At 52.7% G+C, this 20001-nt stretch overlaps 6 protein-coding genes across 6 annotated transcripts; 2 read left to right on the top strand and 4 right to left on the bottom strand.

The window, feature by feature from the left end:
- Positions 1–557: 557 nt before the first annotated feature.
- Positions 558–1355, bottom strand: PG994_001989 (uncharacterized protein; the record flags this gene model as incomplete). The annotated part of the gene is made up of 1 exon (XM_066853398.1): positions 558–1355. The coding sequence occupies one exon, from the start codon at positions 1353–1355 to the stop codon at positions 558–560; it is 798 nt and encodes a 265-aa protein (XP_066721539.1).
- Positions 1356–2352: 997 nt separating this feature from the next.
- PG994_001988 (hpt domain-containing protein) lies at positions 2353–3026 on the bottom strand (the record flags this gene model as incomplete). Its single annotated transcript, XM_066853397.1, has 3 exons — positions 2353–2611; positions 2754–2926; positions 3012–3026. 3 exons carry the CDS (start codon positions 3024–3026, stop codon positions 2353–2355), a joined length of 447 nt encoding a protein of 148 aa, XP_066721538.1.
- Positions 3027–7634: 4608 nt separating this feature from the next.
- PG994_001987 (uncharacterized protein) lies at positions 7635–8774 on the bottom strand (the record flags this gene model as incomplete). The annotated part of the gene is made up of 1 exon (XM_066853396.1): positions 7635–8774. The coding sequence occupies one exon, from the start codon at positions 8772–8774 to the stop codon at positions 7635–7637; it is 1140 nt and encodes a 379-aa protein (XP_066721537.1).
- A 415-nt stretch (positions 8775–9189) lies between these two features.
- On the top strand, positions 9190–13299 carry PG994_001986 (elongator complex protein; the record flags this gene model as incomplete). The annotated part of the gene is made up of 2 exons (XM_066853395.1): positions 9190–9383; positions 9453–13299. The coding sequence occupies 2 exons, from the start codon at positions 9190–9192 to the stop codon at positions 13297–13299; spliced, it is 4041 nt and encodes a 1346-aa protein (XP_066721536.1).
- A 796-nt stretch (positions 13300–14095) lies between these two features.
- Positions 14096–15313, bottom strand: PG994_001985 (mitochondrial 54S ribosomal protein uL24m; the record flags this gene model as incomplete). The annotated part of the gene is made up of 3 exons (XM_066853394.1): positions 14096–14560; positions 14596–14805; positions 14867–15313. The coding sequence occupies 3 exons, from the start codon at positions 15311–15313 to the stop codon at positions 14096–14098; spliced, it is 1122 nt and encodes a 373-aa protein (XP_066721535.1).
- A 3068-nt stretch (positions 15314–18381) lies between these two features.
- On the top strand, positions 18382–19408 carry PG994_001984 (cell wall organization and biogenesis; the record flags this gene model as incomplete). Its single annotated transcript, XM_066853393.1, has 5 exons — positions 18382–18449; positions 18507–18546; positions 18781–18978; positions 19047–19181; positions 19247–19408. 5 exons carry the CDS (start codon positions 18382–18384, stop codon positions 19406–19408), a joined length of 603 nt encoding a protein of 200 aa, XP_066721534.1.
- Between the last annotated feature and the right edge of the window lie 593 nt (positions 19409–20001).

Raw genomic sequence — 20001 nt, 5'->3', positions numbered from 1 at the left:
TTAGCTGGCTGGCCTGTGTAAGGTTCAATTCGTACTACATGGTCCGCGGAGAGAGGGAGGTCGGTCGCCTGGCGGGATCGTCTCCGAAACGGCTAACCGATGGGCCACAAAGGCGGAATATGTGGTTGCCTGAAGACCATGCGATCCGACAGGAGATTGAACGAAGGAGGAGGTGTAGGTAACCCTACAAAGTCAACTGCATGTAAGAATCGGTTTGGCGAGGTTGCCTGGCATCGAAGGCCCATTTGGGTAAGGCTGGTATCAATTGATTGAAGCCCGGGTACATGTAGATCGAGGTACGTACCTTTGTAAGCACGAGCTACCCGTATATCTACCTTTTGAGTACCTCATCCCATTGCCCTCCCTATAGCATCTAAAAATAGAGCTGGGCTGAACAGGAGATCGGTCCGATCCGTCCAATGATTGTCTGTCGGTCGAGGCCTAAATGATAATGCTAAGCATACAGTACCGTACCTGGAAATGCACAAAGACAGGGTCGGCTCGTACTAAGATGTCCTGCTCATCATACTGTATAACAGTCGTATATTAGATACTGTTCATTGACCGTTGTCCATATCGATTTCTGCTTCGACCTCATATGCCGCGTCGCCGTCTTCTTGCTTCTTGGCACCCATCCTGCATATCGCGACCTTTTCCACCGGCACATCCTTCATCCAGACAAACTCGTCGTATCTATCCAGTATATCCCGGGCGTCGACAGTGACGCGATCCCGCCGTTTCCCGTGGCGACCTCCTCCTCCTCCTCCCTTTTCTCCTTTGACATATATGGTGTTCAAGATGGTTGCGTGTAGCAGCAAGGGCCGATCCGCCTCCGCCATGATACCAGTCTGTTGGAAAGTTTGCTTGATACTCTCGCAGAACTTCTGCAGGGTCCCGTCAGGGTCCACCGGCGCGCTGTAGAGCACTGCCGCCCTGGAGGGGGGCGATTGCATTGAGTGTAAGCCGCTTAGAGTCACTGACAGCTGTGGCTGTAGGGGGTCGGGTGGGTCCTGGTCCTTGTTCTTGTCCTTGTCCTCGCCTTCGTGTTTGTCCTTGCTCCCAAGGGCCTGTGCCTGTTCCTGTGGCCCTATAATACTCCCAAGGATCTGTCGGGGGGCCAACGTCTTGAGCAACTCGGTGGCCCTGTCGAGTCCCTCGTTCTTGGGAAAGCTCATCACGCCCAAGGTGAGATGCAAGGTCCCGACGGGGCGGACGGCCTCGGCCGGGACGCCGAAGCTTTGAGGGCTAGTCACATCAGAACTAAAAGAAGCCAGGGCCGAGACGAGCTGCGGGCGGGACAGGCTGGTCACGAGCGGGATGCAGAGGAAATGTGTTGGCGGAGACCTTGGCGGCATGATTTGTTCTGGCTGGTGATATCTCGAGTGACTGCTATGCTTGCATCGGGCACCTGCCACACACTACTTGTACCGAGTGTGGCAGGAGAATGTGGCTGGTGTGCAAGAACGTCCAGATAAACCGCTTCGGGAACGAGTCAATGCTGCATAGACGTTTAGTGTCCCTGGGTCCCCAAGTGCATGAGGCGTCGCTGGGCCTCACAGAACTGAAAGATTTCACGTCACAGCAAGGAGATCTCATTCGTTTGTGCCAACCACACGACGATTGGCTGGCATTGCAGAAGTCACGCCAACCGTCCCTTGCAATTCGATTCGTCGACGACGGACAGTAAAACGGTTTGCTGTTCAAGCAGGGTTCGAGGCTACGTCACTCATGGCTGCTTTCGGGATGACGTATGCCTGCGGGAGCCATGTCACTGAAAGAGCCATGTCGTCACAGGCCCGACCGCACAAGTCCCAAAAAGCAGCCTACGCGACACGACATGCACCTAGGCATCCGCGCGTCATAGCAGCATGAAATTGGCAGATGCGCATCCTAAAGGATATCCATATAATCGTAAAAAGGAGTGTATATATTCCAATAGTAGCAAGCTTTCCTAGCTTAAAAGTTCTGTATGCAGTGTTTCGTCGAATGCTCTATATATAAGGTGAAGCAACCCCATCGCTGGGGCTTAGGGACATGCAGAGTTGTGTGCACAGTATAGAGCCCCCGTCCATCATACTTGTCTTCACACAACCACGCGGGTACCATCTACTCGATAACAATGACAGAAGGCGAAAATTAGTTGGGTATCGTCGATTTCTTCCTCCCCAGAACAGTTGACTGAATGGAGCCCCATAGGATGCCCTTAGGACTATAGCCAGCTGCAGTTGTCGCCGAGGACTCCAACCAGTCTTCACTCCCGAGGTCGCACATGGAAGTAAGACCAGCCTGGGCAGACTTCGTGCAACGCAGAAAACCTCCATGGCACGTCTCTAGCTTTTGCAAATTGGTCCATTACGCTGCCGGAGTGTTAAAGAATTTTCGGAGCGTGGTCTCAGCTTCGCTATACTCGGTCCTGAGACTTTTCATCGTCTCGGTGACGCGCGACAGACAAAGCTCCTCATCCGTCTCGGGTGTACCGTCTTCGTTCTCCTTCTTGCCGTACCGCTGGATCTTCTCACAGCTGTCTTTAACCTTGGTCAACCCTAAAGTGGCCGAAGAACCTTTGAGGAAATGACCGAGTTTGGACAGCTCGTCCAGGTTCTTGCCTTCCCTGTCAAAGAAATATGAAGCAACAGCAGTCAGTCACGGCATGTTCCGATCGTGGGGATTCAGGATGGTGGCTTGTTGAAAGTCACCGTCGGAACTGGAGTGTGTCTCTCCTTGGCGCTCCTTGGGTAGTGGGCCAAACTCACAGGGCCTCGTCCATCTTCTCAAACGTCTCCTCGGCCTGCTCAAAGAAGCCAAAAACGATAGACTGGCTGAACTCGCGGTCGTCTTCACTATCGTCCATCTCCAAGATCTGACTGAAAGTGACAATGTCGATGGCGTCTCCCAGATCGGGCAGGTTGGAGTCGCCTCCGTCATGCTGCATCGGCCAGGCTTGGGGTCAGCGCCCATGCAACCATGAGGTATAATCGGTAAGCCTCCTCAGTCTTCAAAGGTTGACTTACGTTGTCGGAAGACATTGTTGCCTAGATGTTATGGCGAGGTTGGAGTGGTATGCAGGATCTTTGAAAACTGTCGCGGGGCAGAACCAAGTCCAGAAAATGGGCACTTGATCACAAGACCTAAGCCGACAATAGTGGTAAGGGGAGGCGGCTAACCCTACAGTAGTGAGGAGTCGACGACGGGAGAGGATGGTTTCGGTTTAGAGGGAAAAGCCAGTGTGTATTTCCAACGGGAGGGGGGGGGGGGGGAATAAGCGTCAAGTACTTTCTTTAGTCTTGAATGTGGAAAAGAGGACACCCCCGAGGCGGCCGGTTTGATAGGGTGACGAGACAAAAGGCTCGGTGGGGCCGACAGTGAATGAATGAAATAATAGTCCTGCGCTCTCCCAATTGCGTGTGCGTTGCGGGCGGGTGTATGTGTTGTAGCGTGTGTGTTGTGTGTGTGTTGTGTGCCTATGTTAAAAAACGACACAAATGCACAAGGATTGGCTCTGTTGTTGCAATCAGCCAGAACACAACACAGTACGAAAAGTCCCGACAGGCCAAGGCAGTCCAAGGTAGTCCAATATAGATAGGCTCGCCTTGCTTTGCCTTAATCTGCGATTTGAATTGATTTTGATTTTGATTAGAGCGGAACTAGGAGGAAATAGAATGAATCACGTCTACAAATAGTCGGGAGGGGAGGGGGACGAGGATGGATGGATGGATAGGTAAGCAGCCAGGGACAGGACAATAAATGGGGATCCTAGGTGTCCAAGGTAAGGTTGGTATGGTATCGAGGCACTGGGCTGGGTTGCTGCCGGCTCTGCAAGCAGGTGAGGGTGCAAATGGGTAGGTGGTGGAAGCAGGAGAGGAAAAGAGAAGGGAAAGTTATCAATAAACCAAAGACAGAATAGAATCATCTGGCTCAGGCAGGCTAGGGAGGTTGAGGGAGGAGGTCATCGATCCTGCCTACCTGTCTAGCCTACCGTACACTCACCTAATGTAATGACAGACAGCGGGAGGTATGCAACGGGAATAGGAGGCAAGGTAGAAAAAAAGTATGTACTACACTACCACTTACCTCTCTACAACAAGCTGCTGCTACGCCGGACCCCTTCCCCTAAGCGCAGAAGCCGGCCGGAACTGACAGGACCCTGGAATTGCTGTTCGTTGGGTGGATGGGCGAGGAGGACCCTGGGAAATTCTTGACGTCGGAGGATGATGTAGTAGTATGCAGATGGATGCGGTAAGGTATGCTATTATCTGGAGTCATGGGCAGAGGTACCGGGGGGCTACCTTAGGTTACATACATATAGGCAGGTCATGTCTCCAGTGGGAGGAAGGTTGGACGGGGGAGGGGGAAAAGAAAAAGAAAAGCGTCGTTGCCCCTCTTTCTGGCCGGTGATTAGCGAAAGAATCAATCCATCTTTTACCTACCCTTATGTAGTGCACAACACGAACGGTATCTAACTACATCCTACACTATACATATGTACATACATATATAGAGAACGTAGGCTATATCTACCTCCTACTCGAACAAAAAACTTCTTCTGTACATACCAGGCAGATGTGGGGTCGCAACTGACTACATACATAGCTATGTAGCCAAACTGACGAGGCCCTCTCCTAAAGAGGGACGACTTCATCTAGAGGAGTCCAACCAGAAAACTTCAGTAATCAAATACCAACCTTTACTAAGGGGGGACCCACGTTATGAACCCGGCATGTACTCAGTATAGAGACAAAGAAACAAACTGTCTTGGCTATCCGCCGGGGAGAGCAGACTAGCAAGGCGGTCTAAAGTGACGGAACGACGATGTTTGATGAGTCCCGACTCCCGAAAACTTCCACCTTCAAATATCATACATAATCAACACCCACCCTACCTGCCGTTGCAATCTGCTGCACTTCGGCACTGGCTGCAGCGACGGATATATCGCTCGCTCACTCATCTTCCCAATGCGATTCGAACCAAGAACGCCCTAACGTCTTGACCATTGGATTCGATCGACCTGAGACGGCGGCTTTACGGGACGCCATCCTGACTGCCTGAACCCTCAACACGAGCACCAACCATCATATAAAATCCTCCGAACGAGGTCAAGTGATCGACATTTCCACCCTTTTCTGTCTGGTCCCCTTTGGACTAACCTACTACACGGAGACATGCATTACATCCACCAGCCATGGGCAGATGGGTTCGGTCAGCTCTCCAGCACAGCACAGGCATATGTACCGATCCTTGACGTTTTACTAAGATCGCCATATCGCGTCCTCCAGTATGATCGCTTCTACAACCTCAATCGTATTCTTCCGTGAAAGCTCTCATCAGATCTAGCCTTAGGTGCGATTATAGTAAGTCGGCCTCAACGCGAAGCAAACATGGACTACCCTCCCCAAAGGAGCCCAACGGGGCTTGCACGGGCGCACCATATGACCTTGAGAGGCCGCGGAGAAACTCATGAGATTATGGCAGCGGTTAGTTGAAAGTTTCAACGCAGGGTCTTAGATCAACCAAGCGGAAAGGCACTCGAAAGCCTCGTGGTTCCGTGAGCGGTACATACTATGCTCCTCGACTTTTCCGGGTGGGCCGCCTCGAGTCTTATGCTCCTTGAGACGTGATGGATTAGAGACTGCCTCCTCCCCCTCACTTGACCGTGGACCCAGGCAATGGTTCTCCACGAGATCCTAGCGAACAAACGCCTCTCTTGTAGCCAGTCAACTTCCGCCAGACGGTTTCTCGAAACTTTGCCGTCGCCAGGCATCCGAAGCTTCACCAAATCTCAAAGTGGGGGTTCCAGGCTTTACGTGACGTCATACTGCTTGATAGAGTAATCGTCATAGGCGCTACCCACTAGCACGTCCCGCCAAGTGAGCCCGAGCAGCTCAGGGGTCCAGGACCATCTCTAAGTATACAGTGTGAGCTCTCACCCGGCTTGGAGGATCTACTCTATCTCAGCTACATATCTCGCTAGCGATCAGCCTTCTTTTTCTGCGTGAGAGCTGAGAGATGGGGTCTGGCCATGAACTACACCACGCTCGCTTGCGGGCGACTAATTACAGAGCGTAGCGTCGCGCTCGTTCTGGACAGGACAACGCGCCGGCAACGAGTCAGGAGCAGTTCCCCCGTTGGTAGGGGAGGCATGGATGGACAGGCGAGACCACCGTAATCCGTGTCTTCCATCTAGATGTTCCTTGTTTGGGGCACCCATTTTGACCGGCAAGCCGGCAACCAAGTGCGCTGTCGCTGGCTCCACTACTTCTACTGTCATGCTGTTTCCTTCTATGCATACAACAAATATATAGTCGGCTGCTAGCCTACTGGGCTAGAACCTGTAAGTAATACGTTGTTCCAGTCTAACCTACCATGCTCATATCTACACAGACCACACACCTTGCACCTAATACTGGCAGGCGGGGAACTCATGGTGTTCAATCACTGGCATTCCTCTTGCTACCTGACTTGCTGATTACCAATGCGCATGGGTTTACACATGTATACCGCGTTTCCATCAGCGTGCCGCCTCTAAGGAACAGGTCTCTATATCCAAATATGACAAAATGTTGGTGTTTGGTTTCGTGACTACCCATGTGCCCCTTCATCTATTGGCATACTTCTCATCATGCTCCCCTACTTATTCTGTCAGCACAGATGATGTCGCTCTACATATGAACATGACTGGTTGAGAGGCATCGTGTTGTGTTGGCGGAGGACAGCTGGACGGTCCCCGTAAACGGAAGGGCCGCAGATCACAGCCCAAACTGGAGACTATTGCAACTGACCGCATACCGTCAGTAGACAGTACACACCTGACACATGTGGGAGAGCCGCAACAAAGCTGGCTAGTTAATGCAGCACCAATCTGTGGATTCAATACAGCTCCCAAAAACCTGTTTTCGTCACTTCATGCCGGCAAGCAACGCTGCGGGCGACTCTGCTCCTCTGTGTGAGGCCTGATGGATGCCCCGCACACGAACTTTTTGACACCCATGCGTATTGTAATGTGAATGGTTCTATTTTTTCTTCTCAAGCATGTGTGGTTAGCAAGCAAGTAAAGAACTTCGTTCTCCGGACTTTCAGTTATCAACCTACAGTGCCTAGTTGCTTTCCATCCAAGTGGATCTTGGTTTGTTTTTTGCATGTAATGCTCGGTCGGTTACTAACAGACATGTAATGTAGCCTCGTCTCATGCCCTGGCTGGGCTGAATAGCCCCAGTAGGTAGCTTTATTACCCTCAGAATGTCACCTATCGGACCGCTGACCATTAGTAGGCTGAACATCACGTGGCTCATATGGGATACAGAGCGATACCGTTAGCTATAACGATTGCTTTAATTCGATCCTATGCATTAGGTAGTACGGATATAGGAGGTAAACATTATAACTGCCTGAACTGTACAGGCGGTCGGGATCCTGGCCAATCGCGTCCTGTTCTATTTAATGTGGTCATTCCTCCAAGCGTGACGAACTGACGTTCCCGCAGGAAACAAGGGGAAAACATTCGATAAACGACTCGCACAAATTTAGTTTTAGTATTAAGCAAGTCTTTGCGAGCAAATACCCTGGTTCGGCTGCTGCCATCCTGGAACTTCGGGTCTTGATCGCATCCAGCCAATGACTTCCGCGCCTTGTCTCACATTCTAGAGCAAGACCCTGGAAGCGACGCTCAACAGCCATGCAGCATCCTGCCAGCCAGTGACCCCTTCATTCGCCTTTGGCGGGGGTATTCGAGGTTTCGAGGCGGCAGAGAGATCCTCTAGATGCCCGGCGCTGGGGCTGCGACCTAATTGGCTTTCGTCTTCCTCAGCATCGGACATGTCGTCTTCGGCATCGTCTGATTCCTCGTCGATTTCCTCGACTGAGAACAGGGAGAACCCAATCAGATTGCCCATCCAGGACCCCATACCAGCACTCCCACGCTTGACTAACCTCCGTACAGTCGCCTCGTCCGCCCGAGTGGTATCCACTTCGATGGCTTCGAGCTTCTCGTCCAGACTTACAAAATCCGGGCCCCGCACATATTCCGCCGAGGCAAACTCATGATGAACAAAGTAGCCATCTTCGTGCTGTTGCCGCTCTAAGGGCGTCCGCAAAATGGTCCGGCTGCCCCTTCTACTATGTGAACGGCTGCCCAGGCGGCTATTGGGCGACGTCAACAACAACACGTCCTCGGGACCAGTGAAGCTTCCACGGCGGCTGCCCCGTCTACTGGCGAGCTCCTTCTCTCGAGATAGTTCACGTTTATAGGCTTCCTCTTCGGTGTCACGCAGCCCCGTAAGACTTGTAGAGCTGATGCGCGCCGTGAGCCAGGCTTGGCCCTTCGACTCCCGAGTCTCGGTGCTGATCAAAGCTCCCGCACGGAGCAGCCAGTCACTATCTTTCCGATCGTGGGTGCTGAGCCCGTGTTCGTCCTTACGACGCTTCGCGGTAGGCGAGAGAGCTCCAGACTGTCTCCCGGCTACTAGTTGCGTCGTCGACTTACTCTTGGGCAAGGCGTCTGTCTCAGTAGCGTGGAGCGAGGACCGGCGGCTGCGAGAGCCGGTCCTTGCGGGTGAGCGTGCGAGCAATCGTGGGGTCGTTGGGGCGGATTTGCCTTGTAGGTAGGATGGGTTGTAGTGTAGTGGTGAGGCAACGAACTCGGGCACGTCGTCAGGTAGCGCATCGTGGTCCAATATGGGCATCTTTGAGGTGAGAGGGGCCAATGTGAGATGATTCAGGTTCGTAGACGAACGATTCTTCCGGCGCGCCTGGTTGGCGTGCTGTTTATAGGCAACATCCATAGTGAATTGGATGGATTCGATCGAGTAGCAGGTACGTGTGTTTGCAGTACTGCACGGATCGAACCGAGCCAAGAAGGCGATACAAGTGTGACAGAGAATCTGGGGTTGCAGAATAAGGACGAATCCACATCGAACAATACTGTAGTAACCGATAGTGAAGATGGGGAATGAACAAGGGTCGAGAACAAGTCGGGTTACTTGTAGCCATTCGTAAGTCTGGGGAAAATGGCTGGGGCGGGCTTAGCCGGATTTCCATCTGCAAAAAGCTTCCCCCCGCCCCACCATGCCACACATCGAACTAGATCATACCGATATTGAATTTTTTTTGTCCTTCTGCTGTGTACAGCGCGCTTCTGTACATATGTAGCGCCCGACCAGTCCCAATTTCTGATACTGGCTCGAAAGAGATCACACGATGCGTAATCTCCGCAACATCTTATACACTTCCTGGACGCCTCCGGCCGACTACGAGGGCGAGTCCATCACCTCGTCGTGCTGGGACCCCGCAAAAGATGAAATACTATGCACCTTCGGCCCCTCGGAGAGGGATGGCAAGCTTCGGCTGCTCAGACTTGCCGAGCATGTGAATACTGAAGGCGACCCTGATTTGTGAGTTAAGCTGCACACCCTTTTTTGCCTTGGTCACCAAAATCTTCCTTCACTTGCATTTCTGCCAAGCCAGCAAGAAACGAACCGTGAGCTGATTTTCTGGCCACTTTCGCCCAGCAACTTCCAAGAGATTGCATCTTGGGAGGCGCTAAGCCCGAACCCTGACTTGCCTGTCGATAAGGTTGTCAGCTTGCATCACTTCAGTGATAACCTCACCACTATTTTGGTGCTCGAGGGTGGCGACATCGTCCTCGTCAGAGAATCTGACAGCCCTCAAGATGGCGTGCACATTGAGATTATGGGCTCCATCGATGAGGGCATCACCGCTGCGAAGTGGTCGCCCGACGAAGAACTATTGGCCATTGCTACCAAGGCGCGAACCGTCGTGTTCATGAGCCGCAATTTCGAGGGCATCACCGATGCCACCATGACGTTAGAAGACCTCAAGCTGTCGAAGCAAGTGTCCGTCGGCTGGGGCAAGAAGGAAACACAGTTTCAGGGGAAAGGAGCAAAAGCCCTCCGAGATCCCACCATCCCTGAAAAGGTCGATGAAGGTGCTTTGAGCCCCCAGGATAATGCAAAGACTACCATCAGCTGGAGAGGTGACGGTGCCTATGTTGCAATCAACTCGATCGAGCCAGATACCCGAAGAGTAATTCGGGTCTATTCTCGTGAGGGTGTGCTTGATAGTGTGAGTGAGGCTGTCGATGGCATGGAGGGCGCTCTAAGCTGGCGCCCGGCTGGTAACTTGCTCGCTAGCATCCAGCGGAAAGCTGAAGGCATTGATGTGATATTCTTCGAAAGAAACGGTCTGAGACACGGCGAGTTCTCTCTGCGAGCGCCTGAAGGTCGCGATATCTCCGGTGACCAAATCAGTCTCGAGTGGAATAGTGATTCAACTGTGCTTGCTGTCACACTCGATGACAGGATACAGCTCTGGACTACAGGAAATTACCACTGGTATCTGAAGCAAGAAATCAAGTCAGATAAGCTTCCTACATGTTTGACCTGGCATCCAGAAAAGACCCTCCGGCTTGCCCTGGTTATCCCATCGCAGCAATCTGGGCAGCTGTTACAAGCCGAGTTTATCTTCAATATTGCCCGAGGCTCGCTTGTACCCCCCAACGATCACGGCGCCGTCGCTGTTATCGATGGCCAAACTCTCAAACTCACACCTTTACGAACTGCAAATATGCCCCCTCCCATGGCGATGTACGAGTTGCAGCTGAAGTCTAGCATCGCCGATGTTGCCTTTTCTCCTGATAATTCTTATATGGCCGTCCTCCACCAAGGTGGCGTCGATCTGTATAAGTGGCAGGTTAAGGGGCAACGGTCACTTATACCATCATTGGTCAACACACTGTCGCTATCTGATACAACATCGACCGGCATACTCCTTCCGCGGCAAGTATCAGTCTGTGATAACGGTAACCTTCAGCTCTTGCTTCAAACCAATTCTCCAAAGAGGCACTCCGTGCGATTTGATGCAGCTTCGGGCCAACTACTTCGGTCCGATACTGCGAAAGCTGGTCAAGTGTATGGCTTCGCTAGTCAATCCCAATCACTCGATGCCCAGTGTATTGCACAAGCCATCTCAGGAAGAGTTACAATGATATCAGCCGAGAGTGGTACTGGCGAAGAACGGTCACTGCGTCTACCTGTACAGCAGCCTTGGTGTGTTGTTACCGGTTCTGCCCAGGACAACACCTTGTGCATATATGGCCTGACAAGGAATGGCCATCTCTATGCAAATGGCTCCGCTGGTAAATATCGTCTTCTGGTCAAGAATTGCACGTCCTTCTTGGTTACACCGGATCATTTGATTTTCACTACTACGAATCACCTGCTCAAGTTTGTCCATCTTGCTGAGATTGAGGATCTCGAGGTGCCCACCGATGATCCCGAGAAGGATGAAAGATGTCGTAGTATTGAGCGAGGCGCCAGACTAGTGACAGCTATGCCGACCAATATGAGCTTGATCCTCCAGATGCCAAGAGGGAATTTGGAGACAATATTTCCAAGAGCTATGGTCGTCGCAGGCATACGACAATTGATCGAAGACATGAACTACGCAAGGGCTTTCTCTTACTGCAGGACTCAACGGGTCGACATGAACATTTTGTACGATCATCGACCACAGCAGTTTTTGGATAATGTATCCGTCTTCCTGGATCAGTTGAAGGACGTCACATATGTTGATCTCTTCCTCTCATCACTACGGGACGAAGATGTTACACAGGCCATGTACGTCGACACCAAACCAGCCAAGAGCATGGTCGTGCCCGCGCCAATCGAACAAGGAGCAACCCCCGCAACAGCCACGATCATTGGGAAGACCAACATCGTCTGTGATGCTGTTCTAACAAGTCTACGGTCTCGAAAGACTGTGGGCAACGACACGCTTCAGAATATAATCACAGCCAACGTTTGCAAATCGCCGCCAGCTTTTGAGGACGGCCTACAGGTTGTTGCCCAGTTGATGCAGGAAGACGAACAGCTGGCTGAAAGGGCAGTTGAGCACATATGCTTTCTTGCAGATGTCAACACCCTATTCGACGAGGCGCTTGGTCTGTACAATCTCGATCTTGCACTCCTGGTGGCGCAACAATCTCAACGGGATCCTCGAGAATACCTGCCGTTCATACAAGATCTTCACAAGTTACCAGATCTGCGCCAAAATTTCTCCATTGACGATCATTTGGGTCGTTATGCTAAAGCTCTTACACACCTACAGACCTTGGGAGCCCACCAAGAGGCTCGAGAGTACACCGTCAAGCATATTCTATATGCAGATGCCCTTCGATTATACCGCTACGATGAAAACAACCTCAAGATACTCACGCGCCTATATGGAGAGTACTTGGAGTCAAAGTCGAAAAATCGCGAGGCTGGCCTCACTTATGAGTCTCTCCATGACTACGCATCAGCGACAAGGTGCTACCGAGCTGCAGGTGTCTCGTGCTGGAGGGAAGCGCTATTCACTGCTTCGTTACAAGAGCCACCATTAGCCAAGGATGCGCTCAGCGACTTGGCAACAGCCCTTGCAGACGCTCTTGAGGAAGCAAAGGACTATACTGGCGCCGCCATGATATATCTGGATCATCTCTCGTCTCTTGACACCGCTGTTCGATACTTGTGTAAGGGCTATCAGTTCGCAGATGCCTTACGCTTGGTGGCTCTGCATGGCCGGCCAGAACTTCTCGAGTCAGCGATAGACACCGGGCTTGCCGATGCTCTGGCGTCGTCGACCGAGTTCCTGGCCGACTGCAAGGCGCAGCTTCGCGCCCAAGTACCTCGAATTGCCGAGCTGCGCCGGCGTGCCGCCGAAGATCCGCTCGCCTTCTACGAGGGCGAGGTTAACATCAACCTGCCCGACGACGTCAGCGTCGCGGCGTCGTCGCGCGTCTCGGCCGGCGGCGCCTCGCTGTTCACACGCTACACGGGCAAGGCTGGCAGCGTGGGCACGGCGGGGACGGGCGTCAGCCGCACGACGTCCAAGAACCGGAAGCGCGAGGAGAAGAAGCGCGCGCGCGGCCGCAAGGGCACGGTCTACGAGGAGGAGTACCTCGTCAACTCGGTCCGGCGGCTCGTCGAGCGCGTCCAGGCAACCAAGTCCGAAGTCGAGCGCCTCGTGTTTGGGCTCGTGCGCCGCGGCATGTTCGAGCGCGCCCGCACCGTCGAGGCGCTCATGGGCGAGGTGCTCGAGGGCTGCCGGCTCGGCGTCGAGGAGGTGTGGGGGAAGCGCGAGGACAAGACACAGGCGACTGCCGGCGAAGATGGGCAAGCCGTCGATGGGGATGCTTATGCGCCCAGAGGTGGTGATGCGGTCCTGGCCGATTCGATAGAACAGGGTTGGAGGAAGCAGGAGCCGCCTGGTGTTTCGGGGATGGAGAGGCTGAGTCTCTTGGGTAGCTAGGTTCATGTCATAGTCACTATTTAGGGACCGAGATAAGAGAGAAACAAAATAAAGGATGCGTACTTCATCTCAAGGGTCGCACGTAATGGGCCAACGTGGAATCGCTGAATTCTGACTGCTGGTGTGCTGACTTATGTGACAGGGCATCCGTCAATATTACTGATAACCCACCAACTATAGGTGGTTTGTGATAAACAGTGTTTTATAAACGTACAACTTTTCTCGGTGGACGTTCAAACTTAGTGGCAACCTCTACGAAGGAAGCTGGAGGAGTTGCAGCTTTCACCACTGAGATGGAAAAGGGGGCATAAGATCCACGGGGTTTCATATGGCCCACTGAGGTTGTTTCTGTATACATGTAGTTTTTCAAGTACATCCAGGTTTGGGTAAGTATGTATTGTAAGTCAACTTAAGAAGTTGACTTATTTGTGGTCGGCAGCAAATGCTATCATCATCCTCGAGTAACCGTGTATAGGCCGGCAATAGGCAGCCCGCTTGGCGAAGATGCCTTGGGATGTCTGCTAAACTGACCATCATCGTTCAGAACCCCTTTGCTGGAAGCCGCTTAGGCTACCATTTATTGCATAGCTGGCTTCGCACTCACTTGCAACGTAGTTGGCAAAATCTAGACCAAAAAGAGCTGGAGAACAACAATGTCCAGGGGGCGTTTGAATTTTTGATACATGAGTTCTTTTACAATATATTGGTAGGTAGACATCCAGCCAATGTCTATATACAGGTATCATACACACGCCCTCCAAGGCCCACCATTTCCCAAGATTGCAGATATACGCATCTAGGCCGAAGGTGGAGGAGCCGTTGGCTCCGTACTTGACGGTAAGGGAGAGTTGACCTGCTGTGGCGGTGTAGCAACAGCCGCGTCCGACACACCCGCAGCATTCAGGGTCCTTTGTCGGCTTCTGGCGATGACCTTGCCGATCTCCTCGAGCATTTCCACCGTCAGGCGCGGCTTGCCCTTCTTCTTCTTGCGCTCGCGCTCGGCACGGTGCAGCTCCTGCAGCGGGCTGCGCATGCTGTTCATGAGCTGGACGCGGTCCTTCTTGGCCTGCTCCTCGGCCTCGAGGCGCTGGATGTACTCGGGCTCGTGCCGCGTGCGGAACTTGCTGTACTTGTTGCGCAGCTCGTCGATGATCGTCTCGGGCATGGGTGGGCGCAACAGCGTCGGAACGAACGTGCGCTCCTCGACGTCGATGCGCAGCGTGTCGACCTTGTGGTCCGTCAACTCCTCCTCCTCCTTCTTCTGGGCCAGGGGATCTTGATGTTCAGGCCCGGGACCATGCGTGTCCATTCGACCTTGCCAGTGAGCTTGTCCTCAATGACGCCGCGGTGCACCAGCTGGTTGATAATGATATCGCGAGTGACGCCCGTCTTGGGGTCGAAGATGGGGTGCACGAGACGGATGCGGGAGATGGGAATAGGGAGCTCGATGTTCATGACAGGAAGCGTACCCTCGCCCGCGAGCGTCGAGGGTATTGTGATGTTTGACTGGTTGCATCTCTAGTTTAGTTTTCCCGCTGCAATGGCGTGGTCAAGCGGTGGTTCATACCTTGTTAAGGCCTTCGACTACAACAGCGGCATCATTGTGCTTGACGCTCTGGATGCGGCCAATTTTGCCCTTGTCAGGGCCGTGCAGTAGCACTACACGGTCTCCTGGGACGATGTTCAGGTTCTTAGGTCCCCCCAGCCATGCGCAACGGGCCTCCTGCTGCTCCTTTCGCAGGGAGATAGCGTTTGTATATCGGAGCTCGGAAATGGCACCGTACTGAGCAGCCGCCTCGCCGACGTGGGAGTTGGGGGCCAAGGGGCCGAGATTCCAGTCGTCCTTGATGGCCTGCTTCGCGCGGTTAATGTCGCGGTTGACGCCGTAGCTCTGGTCCCTCAGCCCGGACGCTTCCTCCTTGCGTTCCTTGTTAAAGTGTAGGCGATCTCGGGCAGCTTTGCGCTTCGCTACCACGCGCTCGGCGGTAGCGACACGTTTGAGGATTTTCTGCATGGTGTTTTTTTGAGAGGCGCCCGGCAGCCAATCGAATTGATTATGCTAACAGCGAGAAAAGCAGGGTGCTTGGGGTCAATGGTGCATACTGCTATTGCTGTTGCCTCTTGTCGTGAGCCGGCTTCTTACACTGGCCGACCAAAATTTCCCGGAGCTCGTGGTCTTCAACGCCGGGCCTATGGAGGGGAGCTAGCTGCTACGTAAGTACCGAAGTACTTTTTAAGCCGTCCGGGGCATGTTTAATCCGCGTGCACTCCTAAACTTCCAATGTGAGAGGCCTTCTCCAGTAGGCTAGGTAAACTGCGGCATGTCGCCGGGCAGTTTAAATTGATCGAAACAGCATGGCATATCATATTTCTCAATGTTCTAGCCCGGGTGGAATTGATAAAGAACTCCGTTGTCGTATGTCTCGGGGCGTCGACCAATTTGCTCTATCAGGGTTGCTGTTAAACGAGATCTATGGGGTAGATTGGTCATCTTAAAACTCAAGGCCCTAAGAAAGCCATGGTCACACCGCATATACTTGCTTGTCTACCACGGACGGAGGTGTTGAGTGCCTGGCAGCATGTCTACCTACCTACTACAAGCTACGTAAGGCGCACATCACACAACCAGGCTTCCTATGATACGGTGCTTGCGATAACGGGCATGCGAAAAGGCTGCCAATGCCAACATGTTCTGAGAGAACGAGTCACGATCAGGCTCTGGCATGGTTTCTTCTGGAGAGCGCGTGCCTGTTTGCTATATCCAGCTCGTGTTTCAGAGACGTAAATTGCGTCAGTAGTCTCCGGGAGAAACAAGAGACATCCTTGGGTCTGGCTTGAGCTAGTCAAGATTGATCCGTTGGTTCGATGTAAGCCATGCCAGCTCTCCCTGGCCGTCAGTATAGATGTGCATACGCCGCGGTTTTATGTACGTGTGTCGATAAACAGTAAGCGCTGCAGAAACATATCTACCTGCTGGTTGGGATAGAGAGAGACAAGAAACATCAACCATCAACGTAAGGATGGGCTGCCATGCACGGCTCCGCCTCCACAAGCTATTCGTTCTGCATGTGGGACCGTCTGAAGTACATGAGATGCTTGCTTATTTACTATCACTCGATACCTGCACTACTACTGCATGCACGTACAGTCAGTCAGGCAGTCAGGCAGTCCCGTAAGAACTTAGATGTAGGAAGTAGGTGATCAACAAGATACTGCCAATGCAGGACCACCGCCTAATACTAATACTGATACCTTATTAGTCAACCTGAACAGTACCTGAAGTCCTTCTCTAAGAGACTGAGAGGCTGAGACAAAACATCTTGCAGCAGTTGCTTGTTTGTTCGCCAAACACCGGAAAGAGTTGAGACTTGATATCAAATGTCAAGCTAATGCGTCCTGCAACTTGGCACCTGTTAGAGCCTGTTAGAGCTGCTAGCTTATGTAGTATGCCGTAGGTATTGAGACTGTCATGATCCCTTCCACCAACATATACCTGCCGCCTGCTGCACCTTCGAAGCGAACATAGTGATGCGAACGATCAACAGCCAAGCCCTCCCTGCTGCTGCTGCATCGATTTCACAACATGTGAAGGAAATGAATGGCAGCTTATGTAATGCTTGCAGGCTGGGCAGGAGATTGGAGCAATCCAATTGCCACAGTAACCCTCCCTCCCTGCAATGTAGCACGGCAAAGGTCCGGCGGTGTATCTGGGGAGCTGGGCTGCCTCCAGAATGAGATAGCCGATACGAATGGACCAAAGCAGTATCACGCGTAGCTGATCCTCGGCGGCATGGGGGTTCTCAATCCAAGAAATGAAGAGAAGCACAAAGCCACAGAGGACGATACGTAAGTCGGCTGTGAGATATGTCCGGGTAGGACCTCTTTTGGGCGCGTTGCCCTGCCTGCCAGCCTCCAGTGTCCACCCAGTGTGGGCTTTCATGTACGCGTGCGGCAGCGTGCTGACTCTGACAAGTCAAGTGGTTCATCGATGAGCCAAACGGCCACCCAATCAAAGGAACATCAAGTCCATTACTGTATGATACATAGATATGACACCCAGAAGGACTTCCATGACAAGAGCCAGAGCCAGAGACCGCCAGTTTCATCGCAGTTGTCTCTACTGAGCCTCTAGTGGCAACCTCTGACACTGTGTGCTGTGGTCTCGGGATGCCGGTAGCTACGCGCAGGTATGTGTTGGGCGCAGTTGTGGTAGACCGAGACCCGAACCCGCCCAAAATACCATAATTAACGGAACCTCCTAAGGCTGTGCACTCTGCTAACACAGTACGAACGGTACCTACATACTTGGCTTCCAAGGTCAATCAGTTGATGGGGACACTCGTTTCCCTGGACTACCAGCCAGAAAAGTACATACATGCACCGCAGAAATGGAAGAGAAGAGCAGAGACGGCAGGACTTTGCTTCAGGGCCTCCAGTTGTTTTGCCTTTGCCCTGCCTTGGCCACTATTGACTACAGGGCCTAGAGGGCCTAGAGGGAGGGCGAGAGGGCCTAGTAGTAATATGTACTTACTACTGCTGCTAGGACCTGACGCTACTGGGTTGACGGCTGCTACCCTGTCTGGCTGGCAGGCTGGCAGGCTGTCTGTCTACCTGTCTCTTCCACTGTCTCTTCTGTTCCCTTGTTCTGGTGACTTAGCTTAGCTGTTCTGCCTGCCTAGCAGAGGGTACATTCGAGCGGAACTGGGACAAAACAGTCCTGAACCTGATCACACCTACCTACTTCCTATCTGTGCTTTCCACCACCCTCCTCTTTAAACTCCATCCTCCACCTCCCTCGCAATCAACCCATTCCCAACTACGTACTACATACCATCCAACTCTTCTTCTTCCATCAAAAAGGAGAAGAATTCAACTCTGCGATCCCCCACGACCCAGATCATCCGCATCTAGGCCATCTGTGACTCTTGTTCCTTTCCCACTTCTTGCATATCTCTAAATACCCCCCCAAACCCGTCGGAAGAATAAAAGCCTGTTTGAGCTTTCGTTTCTTCCCCTAATCGCGACTTTTGTCTTCTCTCTGAATACCCTCATCACCACTACCCACACAATCCCACATACACCATGGCTGAGATTCGCCGAAAGCTCGTCATCGTTGGCGACGGTGCCTGCGGTAAAACCTGTTTGTTGATGTGAGTTCCGCCCGTGGGCTTTTGCGCTTCGCTCCGTTGCATCACCTCGCTGACCAGTCTCGCCATCCAGTGTCTTCTCCAAGGGCACATTCCCGAGGTAAGAAAAGAGAAGCAAAAACTCCATTGCCCATCTCTCCGACGGATGCCTTCATCTACGCCGCCGACCCTGCTTCGCAAATCGACTATTTCGCTAGCATCTTTCGCCGTTTTCAGCCTGATTCCACCTCCTCCATCACAGCCATCACCAACGCACTGCTGCCACCACGCATCAATCGTGGCCATGGATACCAAGAGGAAGATGAATACACGCTGACAGCTTTGACTCTTCTAGGTCTACGTCCCCACTGTTTTCGAGAACTACGTCGCCGATGTTGAGGTTGATGGAAAGCACGTCGAGCTGGCCCTTTGGGATACGGCTGGCCAGGAAGACTACGATCGTCTCCGACCGCTCTCGTACCCCGATTCTCACGTTATCCTGATTTGCTTTGCTGTCGACTCGCCCGATTCTCTTGACAACGTCCAGGAGAAGGTACGTAGTCATCGCCAATCCCGGTATGCAAGATAAGCTGACTGACACGTGCTTACCCCTATCAACAGTGGATCTCGGAGGTTCTTCACTTCTGCCAGGGCCTGCCCATCATCCTCGTCGGCTGCAAGAAGGATCTGCGACACGATCCTAAGATTCAGGAAGAGCTCCGCAAGACGAGCCAGAAGCCCGTCTCCATTGAAGAGGTAAGCAACTTCCCGGATGACCACCGCTCATTTCTCGCGTCCCTGTCCTAACAACACGTCTACAGGGTGAGGAGATCCGCAAGAAGATTGGTGCGTACAAGTACCTTGAGTGTTCGGCAAAGACGAACGAGGGTGTGCGTGAGGTCTTCGAGCATGCTACGCGCGCTGCTCTGCTCTCCCGCAAAGGCCCTGGCGCCCGCCACAAGAAGGGATGCATGATCCTCTAAACGACCAACATTCCGAAACGGTTCGGGCCCACCCTGCGCAAGCTTCTTAGTATTACCAACAGGCTTGCACAATCTAGGCTGTGCCGCTTGTAACGCACCGCTGTTGTACTTGGTCCAGTTAGCCACGGATCACGCCTGGTCTGTGTGTTACTGTTCTTGGTATAGTTTCGGTGTGTCACAGCGGAGTGGCAGCATAATCCTGGGAAGAGGGTGCCAAATGGGCTTTTGATACATCCGCATATCTGTTGTGCATCATGGTTTTCCGGCTGGAGTTTGATTCGTCTCGCCATCTGTCACTCGTCGTTACTGGTTCTCTCGGCCCGGCGTGCTACTTTGGATGGCTTCGGCACTGTGTTTTTTCTCCTACTTCCCTTTCTGTTTAATCTTCAGGAGGGAAAGGCTAGCGGCGGGCAAGGGACTAGTCACGGCACTTGCTACCGTTACTCTTATGGCTGGCGAACTGGTGGAAAGGAAGATGGAGTAGAGCAAGGCACCGGAGAACTCATCTATGGTTTGTCTTGGTCTTCGGTGGTAGTTGTGGTGTGTGTAAACACGTTTACATTGTGTCTCTATGTCTATGTGTCCAGAATGGC

The sequence above is a fragment of the Apiospora phragmitis genome (genome assembly GCF_038363925.1).
Source record: "Apiospora phragmitis strain CBS 135458 chromosome Unknown utg000002l:1.0-5516284.0:1.0-5523493.0, whole genome shotgun sequence".
Taxonomy (NCBI): Eukaryota; Fungi; Ascomycota; class Sordariomycetes; order Amphisphaeriales; family Apiosporaceae; genus Apiospora; species Apiospora phragmitis.
This window is presented reverse-complemented; position numbering and strand designations above follow the sequence as displayed.